Source organism: Pteronotus mesoamericanus, unplaced genomic scaffold, assembly GCF_021234165.1.
Source record: "Pteronotus mesoamericanus isolate MK-2021 breed Mesoamerican mustached bat unplaced genomic scaffold, CSHL_Meso_final scaffold_85, whole genome shotgun sequence".
NCBI classification, from domain to species: Eukaryota; Metazoa; Chordata; class Mammalia; order Chiroptera; family Mormoopidae; genus Pteronotus; species Pteronotus mesoamericanus.
Window position 1 is genome coordinate 75589245 of NW_026555329.1, and position 15342 is coordinate 75604586.

Here is a 15342-nt window from a genome sequence, read left to right on the forward strand (position 1 = left end):
CTCCCTTGCTGCCTCCGCACCCTCCCCACCCCCGTCCCCTTTGCGATTTCTCAGTTTGTCTTTCCCTCCGCCCCTCGCTTTTCCTTTTTTTCTCAGCTCGCGCCCACCTGACTCCAAACCCGAGCAGGAACTAAGACAGCGGGCTTAGTTCCTAGAGTTGAATCAGAAAAGCAGGAGAGGGGAGAGGGCGCAGGTGTCCGGCCCGGCCGCAGCCGGAGCACCACTTGCTTCTATCTCCTGGGGCCCGCGCCGCTCCCAGGGGTTTTAAACGCACCTCCCAGGTGCTCAGATCCGCGCCTCCGCCAGGCCCCTCGCGCGTGCCACCCTCCGTGCCCACGTCCCTCCGCCCCGCGCCTCCACCTCGTTCTCCCGGCGCGATCGCCGCCTGGGCTGGGAGGGCGGGCTCGACTCCCCGGAAGAGGGGAGAGCGAGGGCGGCCGCAGGGGCCGGAGAGGGGCGGGCCGGGCTGGGAGGGACGCGGAGGGGCGGGCCGGGCTGCTCCGGCTCCAGCCGCCTCACGGGAGCAGAGCCGCGGGCAGCGGGACCCGCGACCCAAAGCAGCGAGGACGAGCGCGACGCTGGCCCCGCGCGATCTTCGGCGCCCCGCCTCCAGAGCACCCCCGGCCTCCAGCCGCCGCCCCCCCACCCCCGCCCGCCGCCTCCGAGCCCCGGAGACGTGCTGCGCGAGCGGACCCGGGCGGCGGAGAGCGGGGTCCCCGCACCCCAGCGGAGACGCGGCCGGCGCCGGGCGAGCGCGGGGCCTCGGGGGGCGCAGACCTGCGGAGCCGGCGGCGGGCGGGAAGGTGAGCCCCGGGGTCGCAGGCGGTTGTGGAGGGTGGGGGTCGGTGCGCCTGGGGGCAGAGGGATTAAGGTTTGCAAAAGTAAAGGGTCCCTTCACACAGGGCCTCTGCAGATCCTCGGGGACCTCCTGGGGGGGGGGTGCAGAGTACCCCTCCCAAGGCGAGAGCGGGTTCGCGAGGGAGTGCGGAACTGGCCCACCTGGCTCCCCCGCCCTCCTAAGCAGCCTCGTTGACACCCCCATTACCCGTGCTGTCGCGACGCCTACTGTGTTTGCAGACACTCCTCGGGCTCTGTTATGGGGGTCCTGCTCTAGGGGTCCTCGCAGAGGCCGGGCTCCAAACCTTCTGCAGAGGTTTGCCCACCCCTCCAGTGGCATCCCTCCAATCCCGGTGGAGCTGGGAGGAGCAAGGAGGTTGATCCCACACCTGCCCCCAGCTCCGCACGGCTCTCCTGCTCCCCACCTCCATGACCACAGGTAAGCCTTGGGGTGGTGGGAAGACTTGGTTCTTGCTCCCCAGCCAAAACCCCAAGTTGCACCAAAGTCGACTGCTTGCTGCTGCCCCAGCCCCGCCCCTCTCTGTCTGGGAGCTTGGCCCCCGCCTGCCCCCACCCACCAATCTTGGCTGTCTGGTACCCTCTCTCCTCCCATCCCTGGGGGAGCTGGCGTGGGCCCAGCATAGCCGATGTTGTAATGTCCCTGGCAGTGCCCGTGGAGAGAAGCAGCTGGACCTGTTCCCAATCAGTTAACCTGGGCCAGGCCCTCGGCTGCCAGGGGAACTTGACTCAGGCTCTGGACGGGGAGATGCTGGTTCAGTGGGAAAGGGGCTGCCAGACGGTGGGCCCTGCAGGGACACTGGCCAAGTCATGGGGCAGTGGGGGACTGAGACATGCCGGGAGCCGTTCAGAGGAGCCACTTGGCTCCTGCAGGGCAACGGACCTTTTCTGTGGCAGGAAGGTTAGGGTGGGGGCCTCTCCGTACCTACCTAGTGGATGAGGGAGGAGGACTCCTTTGGAGTCTGTCAGTCCATTCAGGGTGCAGAAAGATGGCTGGCAATGACAGCCGTGTGTCACCAGGATGCTGGGGAGCCCCAGGCAGCCACGGGCTGAGCATGGGAAAGGCAGGACCACTGTCCTCCGGGCCAGCTGCCCTCTCTCCTGTCTCCTGAGCTGGCCCTGGGTGGGGTGTTCATAATGCGCTCCCTACTAAGTGGAAGGGGGCAGGGGGGAGGGGGCTGGCAGCCGCTGGTTTCTCTGTCTCTACTTCCCTGCCCTCCTCCCTCTCCCTGCCCAAGTGCTTCTGCAGAAGCAGCTCCGGGGGCAGGGAGCAGTCCACAGGCAGACTAGGGGTGGAGCAGGGCTCACGGGCGTCTGAGGACCACTCTGGACCTGCGGCGCCGGGCATGTTCACAGACACACGCCTCCCACACCCACCTCGCGTCATACACACCCCCTTACACACTCTCACACTTGCTGTGGCCCTGGCACTCACGGGCTTTCTTCCAGTCTCCCACTTACTCATTCCTTGTGCACATGTACCAACTGCCCCAACACCTCCCTTACGCTCTTATCCAAAGCCACGCATGTCCCCAGTCATTACACAGCCGGAGTGGCTTGTTCTAAGTGGCCGTCTGGCTAAACCCAGACACTGCCTGTATCTTAAGAGCCTCCCCCAGCTCCACAGTGGGAGGCACATTCGTCAGCATCTTCACGCTCCAGGGGACATTCTCAGGGCTGGAGGCCTCAAGGGACACAGGACTGTCCTCTGCTGGGTAATCCACAAATTGGCTTCTCCAGCCAGGGAAGAGGGGCGAGAGCGCTGGTGGATCACCACCTCCTCACTGTCTGCTCTGGATGCTGCCTTAAAGGCCAATGGGATCCCTTACAAGGCAGGAGGCCAGAGCTCAGAGAGAAGGCGACTGAGACTAGGTCCAAGGTGGAGATTAAAGGGGAGAGGCTGCAGCAGTAAGATGAGCAAGGATTATACTGGAATTTCCTGGGCGTTTAAACAGCTGCAGAACAGGACGGAGGACAGGGCCTGGGTGCTGACCCCTCCCACACTGACCCTGTGGCTAACAGGTGTGAGGACCAGCTCAGCAACCACGCCAGATATAAAACCATCAGCCATCAGCACCTTTGCCCTTGGGACCTCCCCTCGCCGCCGCACGCAGTCCCCTGTGGCCCGTTTGGCCTCACTGCATGTTCCTGTCTGAGCTCAGTTCACAGCGATGCCCCTCGTGTGTATTCTGAATGTCCAGTGTCCCCTGGTCCCCTCTCTCCTCTTGAAGTCACGGTTCCGACATCCTGTAAGGGACGCATGCTGTTTTCAGTGGGACAATGTGAGCTTCTTGGGAGAGCAGCTTAAAGAAAATCCGGAGATAAAAGTTCTTTGCTCTTCTTGTTGACATTAATTTGCTCATTCATTCCCAGCTCCTCCTGCCTCTCTATCTCTGCTCTCTTCATATAGGTGAACATTTTCTAGATATTTTGAAACCTGGAGGAGGCAAAAGGGGGGAGTACATATTATATGCTATACTAGTCTAGGTTCTTAAAATATTCCCTTGTACAGATTTGAATTATGAGATTTTTGTTTTAATTATAAAAATAAGATATGCTCGCTCTAATAAGAAAAACAATGCAAATATGTATAAGACAAAGTTAATACCTCTCCCTTTCAATTCCTACCTCCTATAGTAACCAATTTTAATGGTCCAATATATCTTCTGCTAATAGAACTTCCAAGTTTATTTGGCTTATATTATTTATTTTTAAAAATTCATTTTGTGGATTGAGGTATGTAAACTATGTTAAGTTAGCTTGGTTTCTTCATAAAATTATCATATTTAGCATCTTGATTAGAGCACAGTTAACTTAAAATTCTTACAAATTTACTTCAGTGTAAGTCTTGCATTTTTATAGATAACTGAAATCATAAGTTACAGCTTATAAGCTAAAATTCTACATAGCTTTCATCTTTGACAGTTTCAGAAACAAAATATAATCCTGATGCCTAAGAAACTGTCATATTTTTGTAAACCAAAGACATGTAGTAGGCTTATGGATATAAAGTCTCTACTGTATAAAAGAGATATAAAGCAATAGAGCCAGAAAAGGAGCCAAGAAAAAAAAAAGTGGGAGTCACAGAATACAATTTTTGTCACAGGAAACTTGGCCTAATCATTCTCATTTTCTGAGCTATCATTTTATAGCTATATTTCTGCTGTTTCTGGTGTTTTATTCATTTTACATCTGAAATTTGAAAGTTTTCCTGATTGGGGTAAGTTTTCTGCTCTTTCGTGGGTTAGAGGATTTCTGAACAAGCTAATTCCTTTCACTAGCTGGAGAAGATAGAGGAGTCTCAAGCAGGCCACAAGGAAGAGGACCCAAAAGACATCCTAGTCCTTGGCCATTGAAGCTCCTTTGAAAAGCAGGTTCTAAGTTCTGCTGATGTAGTTAGTATTCTAGGCACGAGCATGGAGTATCCGTGTTCTTGTCACTTACATTTCTGCCTTTGAAACTTGTTTCAGAAGAATATGCAGTGGCCCTGGCTGGGGTGGCTCAATGGGCTGAGCATCATCCCGCAGACCAAAAGGTCACTGGTTCTATTCCCAGTCAGGGCACATGTCTGGGTTGCGGGCCAGGTCCCTGGTCTCAGGCGTGTGAGAGGCAACTGATCAATGTTTCTCTTGCACATTGATGTTTCTCTCCCTCTCTTTCTTCCTCCCTTCCCCTCTCTCTAAAAATAAGTAAAATCTTACTAATCTGCAGTGGTAGGAATTCTTTCATAATCTTAATGAAGTTTCTTCTTTCTATATTTTTATTTTAGCCATAGAGATGCGCTCTGATTCTTTTTATCTATTAAAAAAGAAAAGACTTGAGTTTATCTGGTTCCTTGGGTAAGCCAGAGCTGACCTGCCTAGTCTCACTCAGCCACAATTTCTTTTTCTGAAGAAACCATTTCTAACCTGCAGTCCTCTGGAGCCGAATTTAAAAGATGTCCTCATCAAACAGCCGAAGTATACTTCTGGGTACTTTATCATCCTCAACCCTTTCTTTTTAATGAATATCTTTGTTCTTAGTAAAATTAAAAAAAAAATTACTGGAGTGGCAATCCATTTTATTCTTTCCTTTCTGATTCCTCTTGAGGACAGAAGCTGAGTGGCTTTAACATGTTTTATAATTGCTTTTGCTCTTTTCTGGAATTTCTGGAGAGAGGCCAGCTTCATGTTGTCATTAAGATGCCTGCTAAAGCGATGCACACACACCCCATTACAACCACAGCCACTATGATACTCGTATTGTGGGTCATCAGAGCAAATGCGTTGCCATTCCTCATCTTCTAGAATGTTCCACATTGCACAGCTGATATTATCTGCATTGAATTTTTCTCTTGTATTTTGCTGCCCTTCAAAAAAAAAATCATTGAGATGGATCTAAAATATTTTTTATCTTTGCTCCTTGATCATTTGTCTAGTTGATTGGTTTAAGAAGACGCAGTGCTTATAGTTTCTTCTTTGTACAGATTCTAGAATCCATCCATTCTCTGACAGACTATTTTAAAGAATGTCTGCTGGGCAAATGGTATCACAGCCTTTGCTGTTTAAAGACTTTGTGTGGGCATTTTCAGTTCTTGATAAGAGCGTTTCTAAAGACTCTGGTTGGCTTTGGTGAGTCAGGCACGCCTCTGTGTTAAGCTGTCAGGAGTCTGGGGATGCACCTGCCCCATTCAGGATCCTTATTACACATCCCTTAGGAGCGGGGCCACGCCTTTCACTTCATGGTCTCCCTGTTCTCCTTAGAAGCATGCATTTAATCCCGGCATGGTTCTAGTAGCATTTGGGACAGTATTGGCCAAAAACCTTTGTTTCTTAGGAATAACATGTCCTATGGAAATGCTTCTTGTTTTTCCCTGGCTTTATTGAGATATGATTGACATAAAACGTGGTGTAAGTTTAAGGTGTACCACGTGCCGATTTGGAAGTGCTCTTTTCTTGCCTCCACATGGCCTAAGTGGAACTCTGTATTTCACCAGGAGGGTTCCAGAAACAGCAAAGGTAAACGTCAGCAGCTGAGTGGCAGACACCCACACCACTGTGGGCTCATTCAAGTGTAGAAATGGTGTCTTTTCATTGGAAACACATGGAGAGCACACTGAAAGCCTCTTCTTACTAGTGGAGCCAGCATTACCAGAAAAAATTAGGTTAGTAGAAATCAGATCATGATGTTCATGTTCATCGTAGTTGAATACAGTCTGATTTTAGCATGGTTTTGAATGTGTCATTTTCCAGACCACTGAGGATCAGAGGGCCACAGATATCCAGGAAGACACACGTTCCAATTTTCAACTGGCTTTGTTTTTTTTACTCTCAAAAGGCCCTGTGCCTTTTAAGCAACATGCCTGTTTCCTTCTCAACAGAAAGAAGTGTGGTCCGGCACTCTTGTTCCTGCAACTCCTAGACTATTGAGACTCAGTCACGAGGAGAGAGATTGGTCACCACTAATCATCACTAATCTCTAGAGCCTGTTTGTTGTCACTGTGACCCTGGAGGCAGCCATGCCTCCCTGCCACGTGGTTGTGGGCTGCGGTGGTGCTTCTGCGGTCTCAGGGCATTTTATATAAAAGGGCAGCTTATTACACAATCAGTCATTTTGAGGGCATGCCCACTATTTCAATTCATTTTACTAAACAGCTATTATCGACAGGTTTTAAGGAATGTTTCATAAATGATTCACTGAAAAGATAATATAGGTATACAAGACTTTTAAAATACAAAAATTAGAGGAACACAGCGAGTCTCCCTTGTACCAGCTGCCATCTTGTCCTTCCACCTTTCTTCCCAGGTTTTGTCTGCTCATTGTAACGATCCACCCAGAGATGTGTCTGTCTTTCCGTTCCCAGCCGGGAGCATACTTTACACCGCTCTGCGCTGTGCTTTCACTGGGTGACTCTTTTCATATCAGTACATAAACAGCAGCCCTTATTCCTTTTGAAGGTTGTGCCATAATTTTTTTTAAATGTTCAATTACAGTTGACATACAATAGCATATTCGTTCCAGGTGTACAACGGAGTAATTAGACATTTCTATATCTTACGAAGTAATTGCGTTGATTGTAAGTCTTGAACCCATTTGATACCACACATATTTATGACAATATTATTGACTGTATTCCCCATGCGCTACTTTACATCCCTGTAAACCATCTTCTGAATTATGAATAGTTAGTTTATAGTCTTTCCCTTTATAAACAGTTCTGCAATAAATATCCTTGTTTGAACATCAGTGCAAACAGATCCAAGTGGATGGTACCTGAAGGACAAATTCTTAGAAGTGAAGCTGCTAGGTAGACAGCCCCGATTGTCCTCCCAAGAGACCATCGCAAGTTGACCCCGTAAGTGAATATCACGGAGCCTCTTTTCCACGCCTTCTCTAACGGGCTGCATTATTAATCTCACAGGACAAAATGGCATGTCCTATTGTTTCAACATGCCTCCCTTTCATCTGAGCAAACTAGAAGTATCTTGCATATATCGAAGGCATACCTTGATTTTTCTGTAAGCCACAGGAAAGACGTGCCCCTTGTGAGAGAGGACCTCACCTGGGTTCTCGAAGCATCGGTATACCAGGCCTCCGCAGCTCTCCCCGCCTTGGTACTGGCTCATTTCTTAGACAGTCTTCACCCTGATATCTCCGTGTGTCTCTTCTGGCGCCCTCCCTCCTGTCGTACCCCCCGCTCTGCTTCAGCGGTCCCTCCTGCGCCCCTACCTCTCTGCGAAGCCTAGAGTGTCCATGTCTGAGGAGGATGGGGAGGTGTGGGGGCAGGGGGATCGTGTGTCCCCAGGGAAGGAATAGCTTTTAACCCACGTGCTTTTGATGAGAAGTGTCTCCCAGTTCCCATACAGGGTGGCTGGAGGAGGGAGGAAGAGAAGAGGGGAAGTGAAGAGAAAGAACTGGAATACCCCCTTCCAGAAGAAAAGGCTAAGACTGGCCCAGAACTAACTACCCTGTGCTCTAAGAGGGAGGGCCCCAAGGGGTGAGGGCCACTGGAGCCTGGCCCTTCTCTGAGATGTGGGTTCGGCACCAGCTGGGAGAGATCCGGGTCCCTGCTCTCTCCTGCCTTCGGTGCCAGGACAGTTTGAGAGCTATAGGAAGAGAAACTCGGGCCATTAGGAAGCAAGACAGTTCCCTCCCCCGCACCTCTGACCTCTTCTGGTCCTGTGTCTCCCTAGGAAGTGAGCTTGGCTGCAGTCCCCAGTCTCGCAAAGCGGCAGCCCTGCCGGGGCGCAGGGTGGCAGCCAAGGCAATGGTGGGAGCCCTGACGACGCCCCATGGCTGCTGAGGGTGCCGCCCGGTCTGGGAGCGGAGTGGCGGGCATGGTGTGCGGCCTCTGGGTCCTGGTCCTGGTGTCGCCCATTCTGGCTGTGGAAGGTGAGAGGGAGCGGGCCTAGACCACCCGGGCCCGCCTGCAGAGGCCCTGCCCAGTGGGGAAAAGGAAAGATTCAGGAAAGACAGAAAAGACCGAAGACATCAAGCAGGGGGAGGGAGGTGGGGAGGGTTTCGGAGGAAGGCTCCTGACAGCCATGCTCTGTTCAAGGTAGTGAATTCTGTTTGTTCTCATGGAAATGGGGTGGGGGTTAGCGGCCCTGGTGGGCGCCTTGGCCACTATTTCTCCCTTCTCATCTCTGGGCAGAGCTACTGCTGGACACCACTGGAGAGACATCTGAGATAGGCTGGCTCACCTACCCACCAGGTGGGGTGAGTGTCCCTCTTTCGTTCTGAGCCCACCGCCCCTCCCCCACCCTGCTCCCAGGAGGGTGGAATTCGGGAAGGAAACCCTGGGTAGGGATTCATGGAATAAGACTCTCCCTCCAGAAGAACAGGGCTTCGGGGTACCCTTTACCCCGCTTTGCATGTCATTAATTTTAAGTCTTAGTGGAAGGGGTACGCCCCCCACCATCCTGCACCCTCCAAAGCCGCTGCCACCCAGCTCCTGACCCGCCCCTCCCTGCAGTGGGACGAAGTGAGCGTCCTGGACGACCAGCGACGCCTGACACGGACCTTCGAGGCCTGCCACGTGGCAGGGGCCCCGCCAGGCACCGGGCAGGACAACTGGCTGCAGACCCACTTTGTGGAGCGCCGCGGCGCCCAGCGCGCACACATCCGGCTCCACTTCTCCGTGCGGGCCTGCTCCAGCCTGGGCGTGGCGGGGGGCGCCTGCCGGGAGACCTTCACGCTTTACTACCGCCAGGCGGAGGAGCCCGACGGCCCCGGCAGCGTTTCGGCCTGGCACCTCAAACGCTGGACCAAGGTGGACACGATTGCGGCGGACGAGAGCTTTCCTGCCGCCTCCGCCTGGACCGTGGGGCCCCGGGGGCCCGGGCCGAGGGCAGGGCTGCAGCTGAACGTCAAAGAGCGGAGCTTCGGCCCCCTGACCCAGCGTGGCTTCTACGTGGCCTTCCAGGACACCGGCGCCTGCCTGGCCCTCGTGGCCATCCAGCTTTTCTACCACGCCTGCCCCTCCGTGCTCCGGGCCTTTGCCTCCTTCCCTGAGACGCAGGCCAGCGGGGCCGGGGGGGCCTCCCTGGTGGCAGCCACAGGCACCTGCGTGGCTCACGCAGAGCCCGAGGAGGACGGAGGTGGGGGCCTGGCTGGCAGCAGCGCCCCCAGGCTGCATTGCAATGGGGAGGGCAAGTGGATGGTCCCCGTGGGGGGCTGCCGCTGCCAGCCTGGGTACCAGCCTGCACGGGGAGACAAGGCCTGCCAAGGTGAGGCCCCGCTCGCTGGTGCTTGTCCAAGATCTCCCCACCTGCCCCGGCCTTTGGGCTTCTTTCCTGAACACCCCAAACTTCATGCTGTCCCCCAAAGGTCAGGCATCAGCTCTTTGAGGGAAAGAGTCCTGTTCATTTCCTCAGGCACACAGACCCCCTCTCATCCACTCATCTGCCATTTCTAGCTCCTCCTGGAGACTTCCACAGCCATTGCTGACGCTGCTGCGAGGGCTGCAGGCCTGAGAAGTGAAGGAGATCAGAAGGAGTTGAACTCCTGGGTGTTCCCGAGACAGGGCCCTCTGTCCGCATTTGCCCTGTTTTGGGGTGGGGGCGCCCCAGGGCCAGGTGACCAGGATGCAGGTGGAAGGCAGTGAATCCCAGCTAAGGAAGGACTGAGGAGAAGGATTCGGCTGCAGGTGGAGTCTGCAGGAGGCCTCTGCAGAGGGGGTTATGCAATCCAGCCCACAGACACCTGCCTCTGGTGCTTGGCCTGCCCATGACCCCCGCCCACCTCGCTTTTTCCATCACTGGAAATGCAACTCCACCCCAGCCAAGTGGCAGAAGTAATCTCTGCCTGAGGGAGGAAACGAGGGAGGAGAGGGCTGGGGGTTCCATCTCAGGAGAAAAGGAGGAGCCAGCTCTGTGGGGCGGGGCGGGGTGGGGGTACTCAGGAGAGGGGTAGGCGAGGGAGCTGACGCTTCCACCCTCCTCTGCCCCTCAGCCTGCCCAGAGGGGTCCTACAAGGCCGAGGCGGGCAGCGCGCCCTGCTCACCGTGCCCTGCCCGCAGCCGTGCGTCCGACCCTGCGGCCCCCATCTGCCCCTGCCTGGTGGGCTTCTTTCGGGCCAGTTCCGACCCCCCAGAGGCTCCCTGCACTGGTGAGTGCCCCACCTGTCCCAGAGGTGGAAACAGGACTGGGGGTGGGGCCAGAAGCTAGGATCCTGAGGGTGACAGGTGGGGCTGGCGTGCATTGGCAATGACGTCTCTTTCCCTGTGTCCCTGGTTTCCTTCCCTATCTGTTCGCTCTCCCTGACCCCACCACCCTGGCCTCCTGCCTCTCTCCTCCTACCTGCCTCCTCTGCTTCCCGGCCCCACCCCATGCTGCTTGTCTCCTCCCCCCTCAATCACACGCACCCCATCGCTCCCTCCTTCCTGACCCTTCCCTGCCTCATCCCCCGCACCAGGCCCTCCTTCGGCTCCCCGTGAGCTTTGGTTTGAGGTGCAGGGCTCAGCGCTCATGCTGCACTGGCGCCTGCCCCAGGAGCTCGGGGGGCGCGGGGACCTGCTCTTCAACGTCGTGTGCAAGGAGTGCGGAGGCCACCAGGAGCCTGGCAGAGGGGGTGCCTGTCACCGCTGTGGGGATGAGGTGCACTTCGACCCCCGCCAGAGGGGCCTGACTGAGAGCCGGGTGTTAGTTGGGGGCCTCCGCGCACACGTTCCCTACATCTTGGAGGTGCAGGCCGTCAACGGGGTGTCAGACCTCAGCCCCGACCCGCCCCAGACTGCGGCCATTAATGTCAGCACCAGCCACGCAGGTGAGCCTGTTCCTCCGCCCAAGGCTTTACCTGCCTCCTGGCCTCCTCAGGACCCCTCCCCCACTGTCACCTCCTGGTCCCCAGAAACCCCCTCCTGACTTCCCCCACCCCAGTTCCCTCCGCAGTCCCAGCCATGCACCAGGTGAGCCGGGCATCCAACAGCATCACGGTGTCCTGGCCGCAGCCAGACCAGACCAACGGGAACATCCTGGACTACCAGCTGCGTTACTACGACCAGGTGGGGCAGGGCAGGGCAGCTCGGCAGGGCTGAGGGGAGCTTCCCTGCCCGGCGAGGGGCTAGAGGTGGAGGGTGGGTTTTAGACGGGATGAGGAGGGGTGCCCAGGAGCATGGGTGGGCAGGGCCTAAGCCTCGGAGGTAGGAGCAGGGATGAGGGGCTGGGACAGGCCAGCAGGGAGTGAGTGGCTGTCACCCCCAGGCAGAAGATGAATCCCACTCCTTCACCCTGACCAGCGAGACCAACACGGCAACCGTGACGCAGCTGAGCCCCGGCCACATCTATGGCTTCCAGGTTCGGGCCAGGACTGCCGCGGGCCACGGCCCCTACGGGGGCAAGGTCTATTTCCAGACACTGCCTCAAGGTGAGAGGAAGCCTGGATAGATGGGCAGGGGTCGGGGGCACTAGGGGTAGTGAAGAGAGGCCCAGGGCCCTCCAGGCCAGAGGCTGTGAGGAAGGAACTCGAGGCCGAGCGCGGACCTTCGGGTCTGTGGGTGGTGGGTGGGAGTGGGTGGGGGCGTGCTGGTGAATGCACGTGCGAGGCCTTGACCACCTGTGATCCGGGCGGCTGGTTCCTCAGGTGAGCTGTCTGCCCAGCTTCCAGAGAGACTGTCCCTGGTGATCGGGTCCATCCTGGGGGCTTTGGCCTTCCTCCTGCTGGCAGCCATCACCGTGCTGGCTGTGGTCTTCCAGAGGTGAGCCCCTCCACACCACGTCCCCACGCCCCTCACTCCACCTCACACCCCAAGTCCTGGCCGGCCAAAGCCCAGCACGGAAGCCCCCACACCCAGCCCCTCCCTGAAGAGGTGGGAAGGAGGAACGGCGAGCCAGCAGCCTGTGTGGGGGTGGGCAGGGAAGGAGAAGGGGTGAATGTCATCCCAGGACCCGGGTTTGTCCCTCAGGAAGCGGCGTGGGACAGGCTACACGGAGCAGCTGCAACAGTACAGCAGCCCAGGTGAGGGGTTGGGTGGGGTGTGGAATGGGGCCAGGTTAGGGGGCCTCGGAGATAAAGAGCTGGAGGCTCAGGCCAGGGCACACCCAGCAAGGCCGGGCTCCCCTGAGTGGAGGGGACCTTGCTGGCACCTTCTTTGGAAGTCAGGGGGCACGCCTGTGGTGTGTGGGTGACCCCGCCTTGCGCCACACCCTCATAATGCACCCCGCACACCTACAGGGCTGGGGGTGAAGTATTACATCGACCCGTCCACATACGAGGACCCCTGCCAGGCCGTCCGAGAATTCGCCCGGGAGGTGGATCCTGCCTATGTCAGGATCGAGGAGGTCATTGGGGCAGGTACCGCACCAGTGGGGAGGGAGGGCCTGGCAGGGCCCCTTCTGATCACGGCCGGAAGCCGTGAGCCCACCACCCAACCTCCTCCTGACCCCCAGGCTCCTTCGGAGAAGTGCGCCGAGGCCGGCTGCAGCCCAGGGGACGGCGGGAGCAGGCTGTGGCCATCCAGGCCCTGTGGAGCGGAGGCACCGAGAGCCTGCAGATGACCCTTCTCGGCCAGGCCGCAGTGCTGGGCCAGTTCCAGCACCCCAACATCCTGCGGCTGGAGGGCGTGGTCACCAAAAGCCGGCCCCTCATGGTGCTGACTGAGCTCATGGAGCTGGGCCCCCTGGACAGCTTCCTCAGGGTCAGTAGGCCTGGGGGAAGGCGGAGGGCCCTTGGGCCTGGGAAGGCGGGCCATTCTAGACTGTTCCAGAGGCAGAGCCCTATAGCTTTGTTCCCTCCTGCCCACCTCCAGTGGTCCTCGGCCTCCATGCCCAGGCCGTTTTCAGATTTCCAAACCCCCACCCTCTCATGCTGATGGGTACCTGCTGTGTGTGTCTATCAAGGTTCCCCTCTCAGCTGCTGACCTCTGCCCTCTGCCCCTCAGCAGCGGGAGGGCCAGTTCAGCAGCCTGCAGCTGGTGGCCATGCAGCGGGGAGTGGCCGCCGCCATGCAGTACCTGTCCAGCTTTGCCTTCGTCCACCGAGCGCTCTCTGCCCACAGCGTGCTGGTGAATAGCCACCTGGTGTGCAAAGTGGCCCGTCTTGGCCACAGCCCTCAGGTGAGAGCACAGCCGGGGGCCTCTGCAGCGTCCCCCGCTGGTGGATGAGCCGGAACCTGGGGGAGGGGCGGGCCTCAGGCAGCGAATCATCTCGTCTGAAGGGCTGGAGCTCACCTGTGCTCCGTCCCGGAGAGAAGCCCGGGCAAGGGAGGCATCGAAGGATTTCGGGAACTGAGGCCACTGGGGAAGGCGGGAGACCTCAGAAACCTAGACCCACCTCCTGCCCTTCCCCTAGAGGTCACAGGCTCCATCTAGCAGGGGTGTCCAACCTGTGGCCCATGGGCCGCAGGTGGCCCAGGATCGCTATGAATGCGGCCCAACACAAAATCGTAAATTTACTTAAAACACCGTGAGGTTTTTTTTTGTTTTTTTTTTGGTTAGTGTTTGTGTATTTAATGTGTGGCCAAGACAACGCTCCTTCTTCTGGTGTGGCCCAGAGAGGCCAAAAGGCTGGACACCCCTGCGAATCAGAGCAGCTGGGCGCAGACCCTGAGCACCCACCCTGAGCTCTGTGACTTTGCCCAGTTCCTATTGCTCGGTGCCTCAGCCCCTGCAACGTGAAGATACGAGGATTAAGGGAGATGCTTGAGGTGAAACCTGTGACTCACGTCCGAGCACAGAGTAGTGGCGCAATAAATGGGGCTGTCGCTGTGATTATCACTGTTGGTCCTTTCGACCCTACCCCTCAGGGCCCAAGTCGTATGCTTCGCTGGGCAGCCCCAGAGGTCATTGCGCATGGAAAACACACGACATCCAGTGACGTCTGGAGCTTTGGAATAGTGATGTGGGAAGTGATGAGTTATGGAGAGCGGCCCTACTGGGACATGAGTGACCAGGAGGTGAGCCCTGGGCATAGACATTGCGGCCTCTCCACCCCCCACCCCCCACCCCCCATCCTTCCAACCCACCAGGCTCACAGACTCGCACTTTCTAAGGCCTCCATTCTCTGATCCATTCCCTCCCTAGGATCTCATGGCTCTTGTTTTCTCTGTTTTGAAGTTCCTCCACCACTGTGACCTATACTCTACAGCCCACCCCCTTACGTAACAATGTGCTCCTTTCCACTTGCAAAGGCTTCCCTTCACCATATTCTTCCTCTAATCCCCCCAGGTACTAAATGCAATAGAGCAGGAGTTCCGGCTGCCCCCACCTCCAGGCTGTCCTCCTGGACTACATCTGCTTATGCTGGACACTTGGCAGAAAGACCGTACCCAGCGTCCCCACTTTGACCAGCTGGTGGCTGCATTTGACAAGATGATTCGCAAGCCAGAGACTCTGCAGACTGGCAGGAGCCCTGGGGACAGGTCTGGAGTTTGGGGCTAGAGCCTGGGAAAGCCAGGGAGGGTCGATGCAAACCAAAAAGAAAACTGAGGCGCGGGGGCTAGGATGAAGAGGGGACTTTGACCTGCCTGCCCCTCCTCACTTAGACCGTCCCAGGCCCTTCTGAACCCTGTGGCCCTGGACTTTCCTTCTCTGGACTCACCTCAGGCCTGGCTTTCGGCCATTGGATTAGAGTGCTACCAGGACAACTTCGCCAGGTGTGGCCTCCGCACCTTCAGCGATGTGGCTCAGCTCAGCCTGGAGTAAGCAGGGACAGGTGGGAGGGGGAGCCTCTGGGCCCGAGGCCTGGGTCCTGCCTGGGATCTTGGAGAAGCCGCCCCGGATTTGATCCACTCCTTCCCCACCAGAGACCTGCCTGCCTTGGGCGTCACCCTGGCTGGTCACCAGAAGAAACTGCTGCACCACATCCGGCTCCTTCAGCACCACCTGAGGCAGCCAGGTGCCGTGGAGGTCTGAGGCCCTGGCAGGAAGCCATGACTGACCCTGCTTAGGAGGCAGCCAGCACACAGGTCCAAGGAGGGACGTGGGAGACACGAGCCAGTCCCCATCTTGGCCTCTCGCTCCCGGGACACTCGGCCCAACCCTCTGGATGCTTCCTTCTCCCATTCTCTGCC

The 15342-nt window shown here is 56.9% G+C and overlaps 1 protein-coding gene across 1 annotated transcript; it reads left to right on the forward strand.

Moving 5' to 3' along the window:
- The first annotated feature begins 754 nt into the window (after positions 1-754).
- On the forward strand, positions 755-15321 carry EPHB6 (EPH receptor B6). Its single transcript, XM_054564555.1, has 17 exons — positions 755-803; positions 8028-8226; positions 8489-8553; positions 8810-9563; positions 10288-10443; positions 10750-11100; positions 11214-11338; positions 11538-11700; positions 11917-12031; positions 12239-12291; positions 12508-12627; positions 12723-12970; positions 13214-13387; positions 14077-14226; positions 14498-14691; positions 14815-14970; positions 15076-15321. Exons 2-17 carry the CDS (start codon positions 8127-8129, stop codon positions 15182-15184), a joined length of 3033 nt encoding a protein of 1010 aa, XP_054420530.1. The 5' UTR covers positions 755-803; positions 8028-8126; the 3' UTR covers positions 15185-15321.
- Positions 15322-15342: the final 21 nt, after the last annotated feature.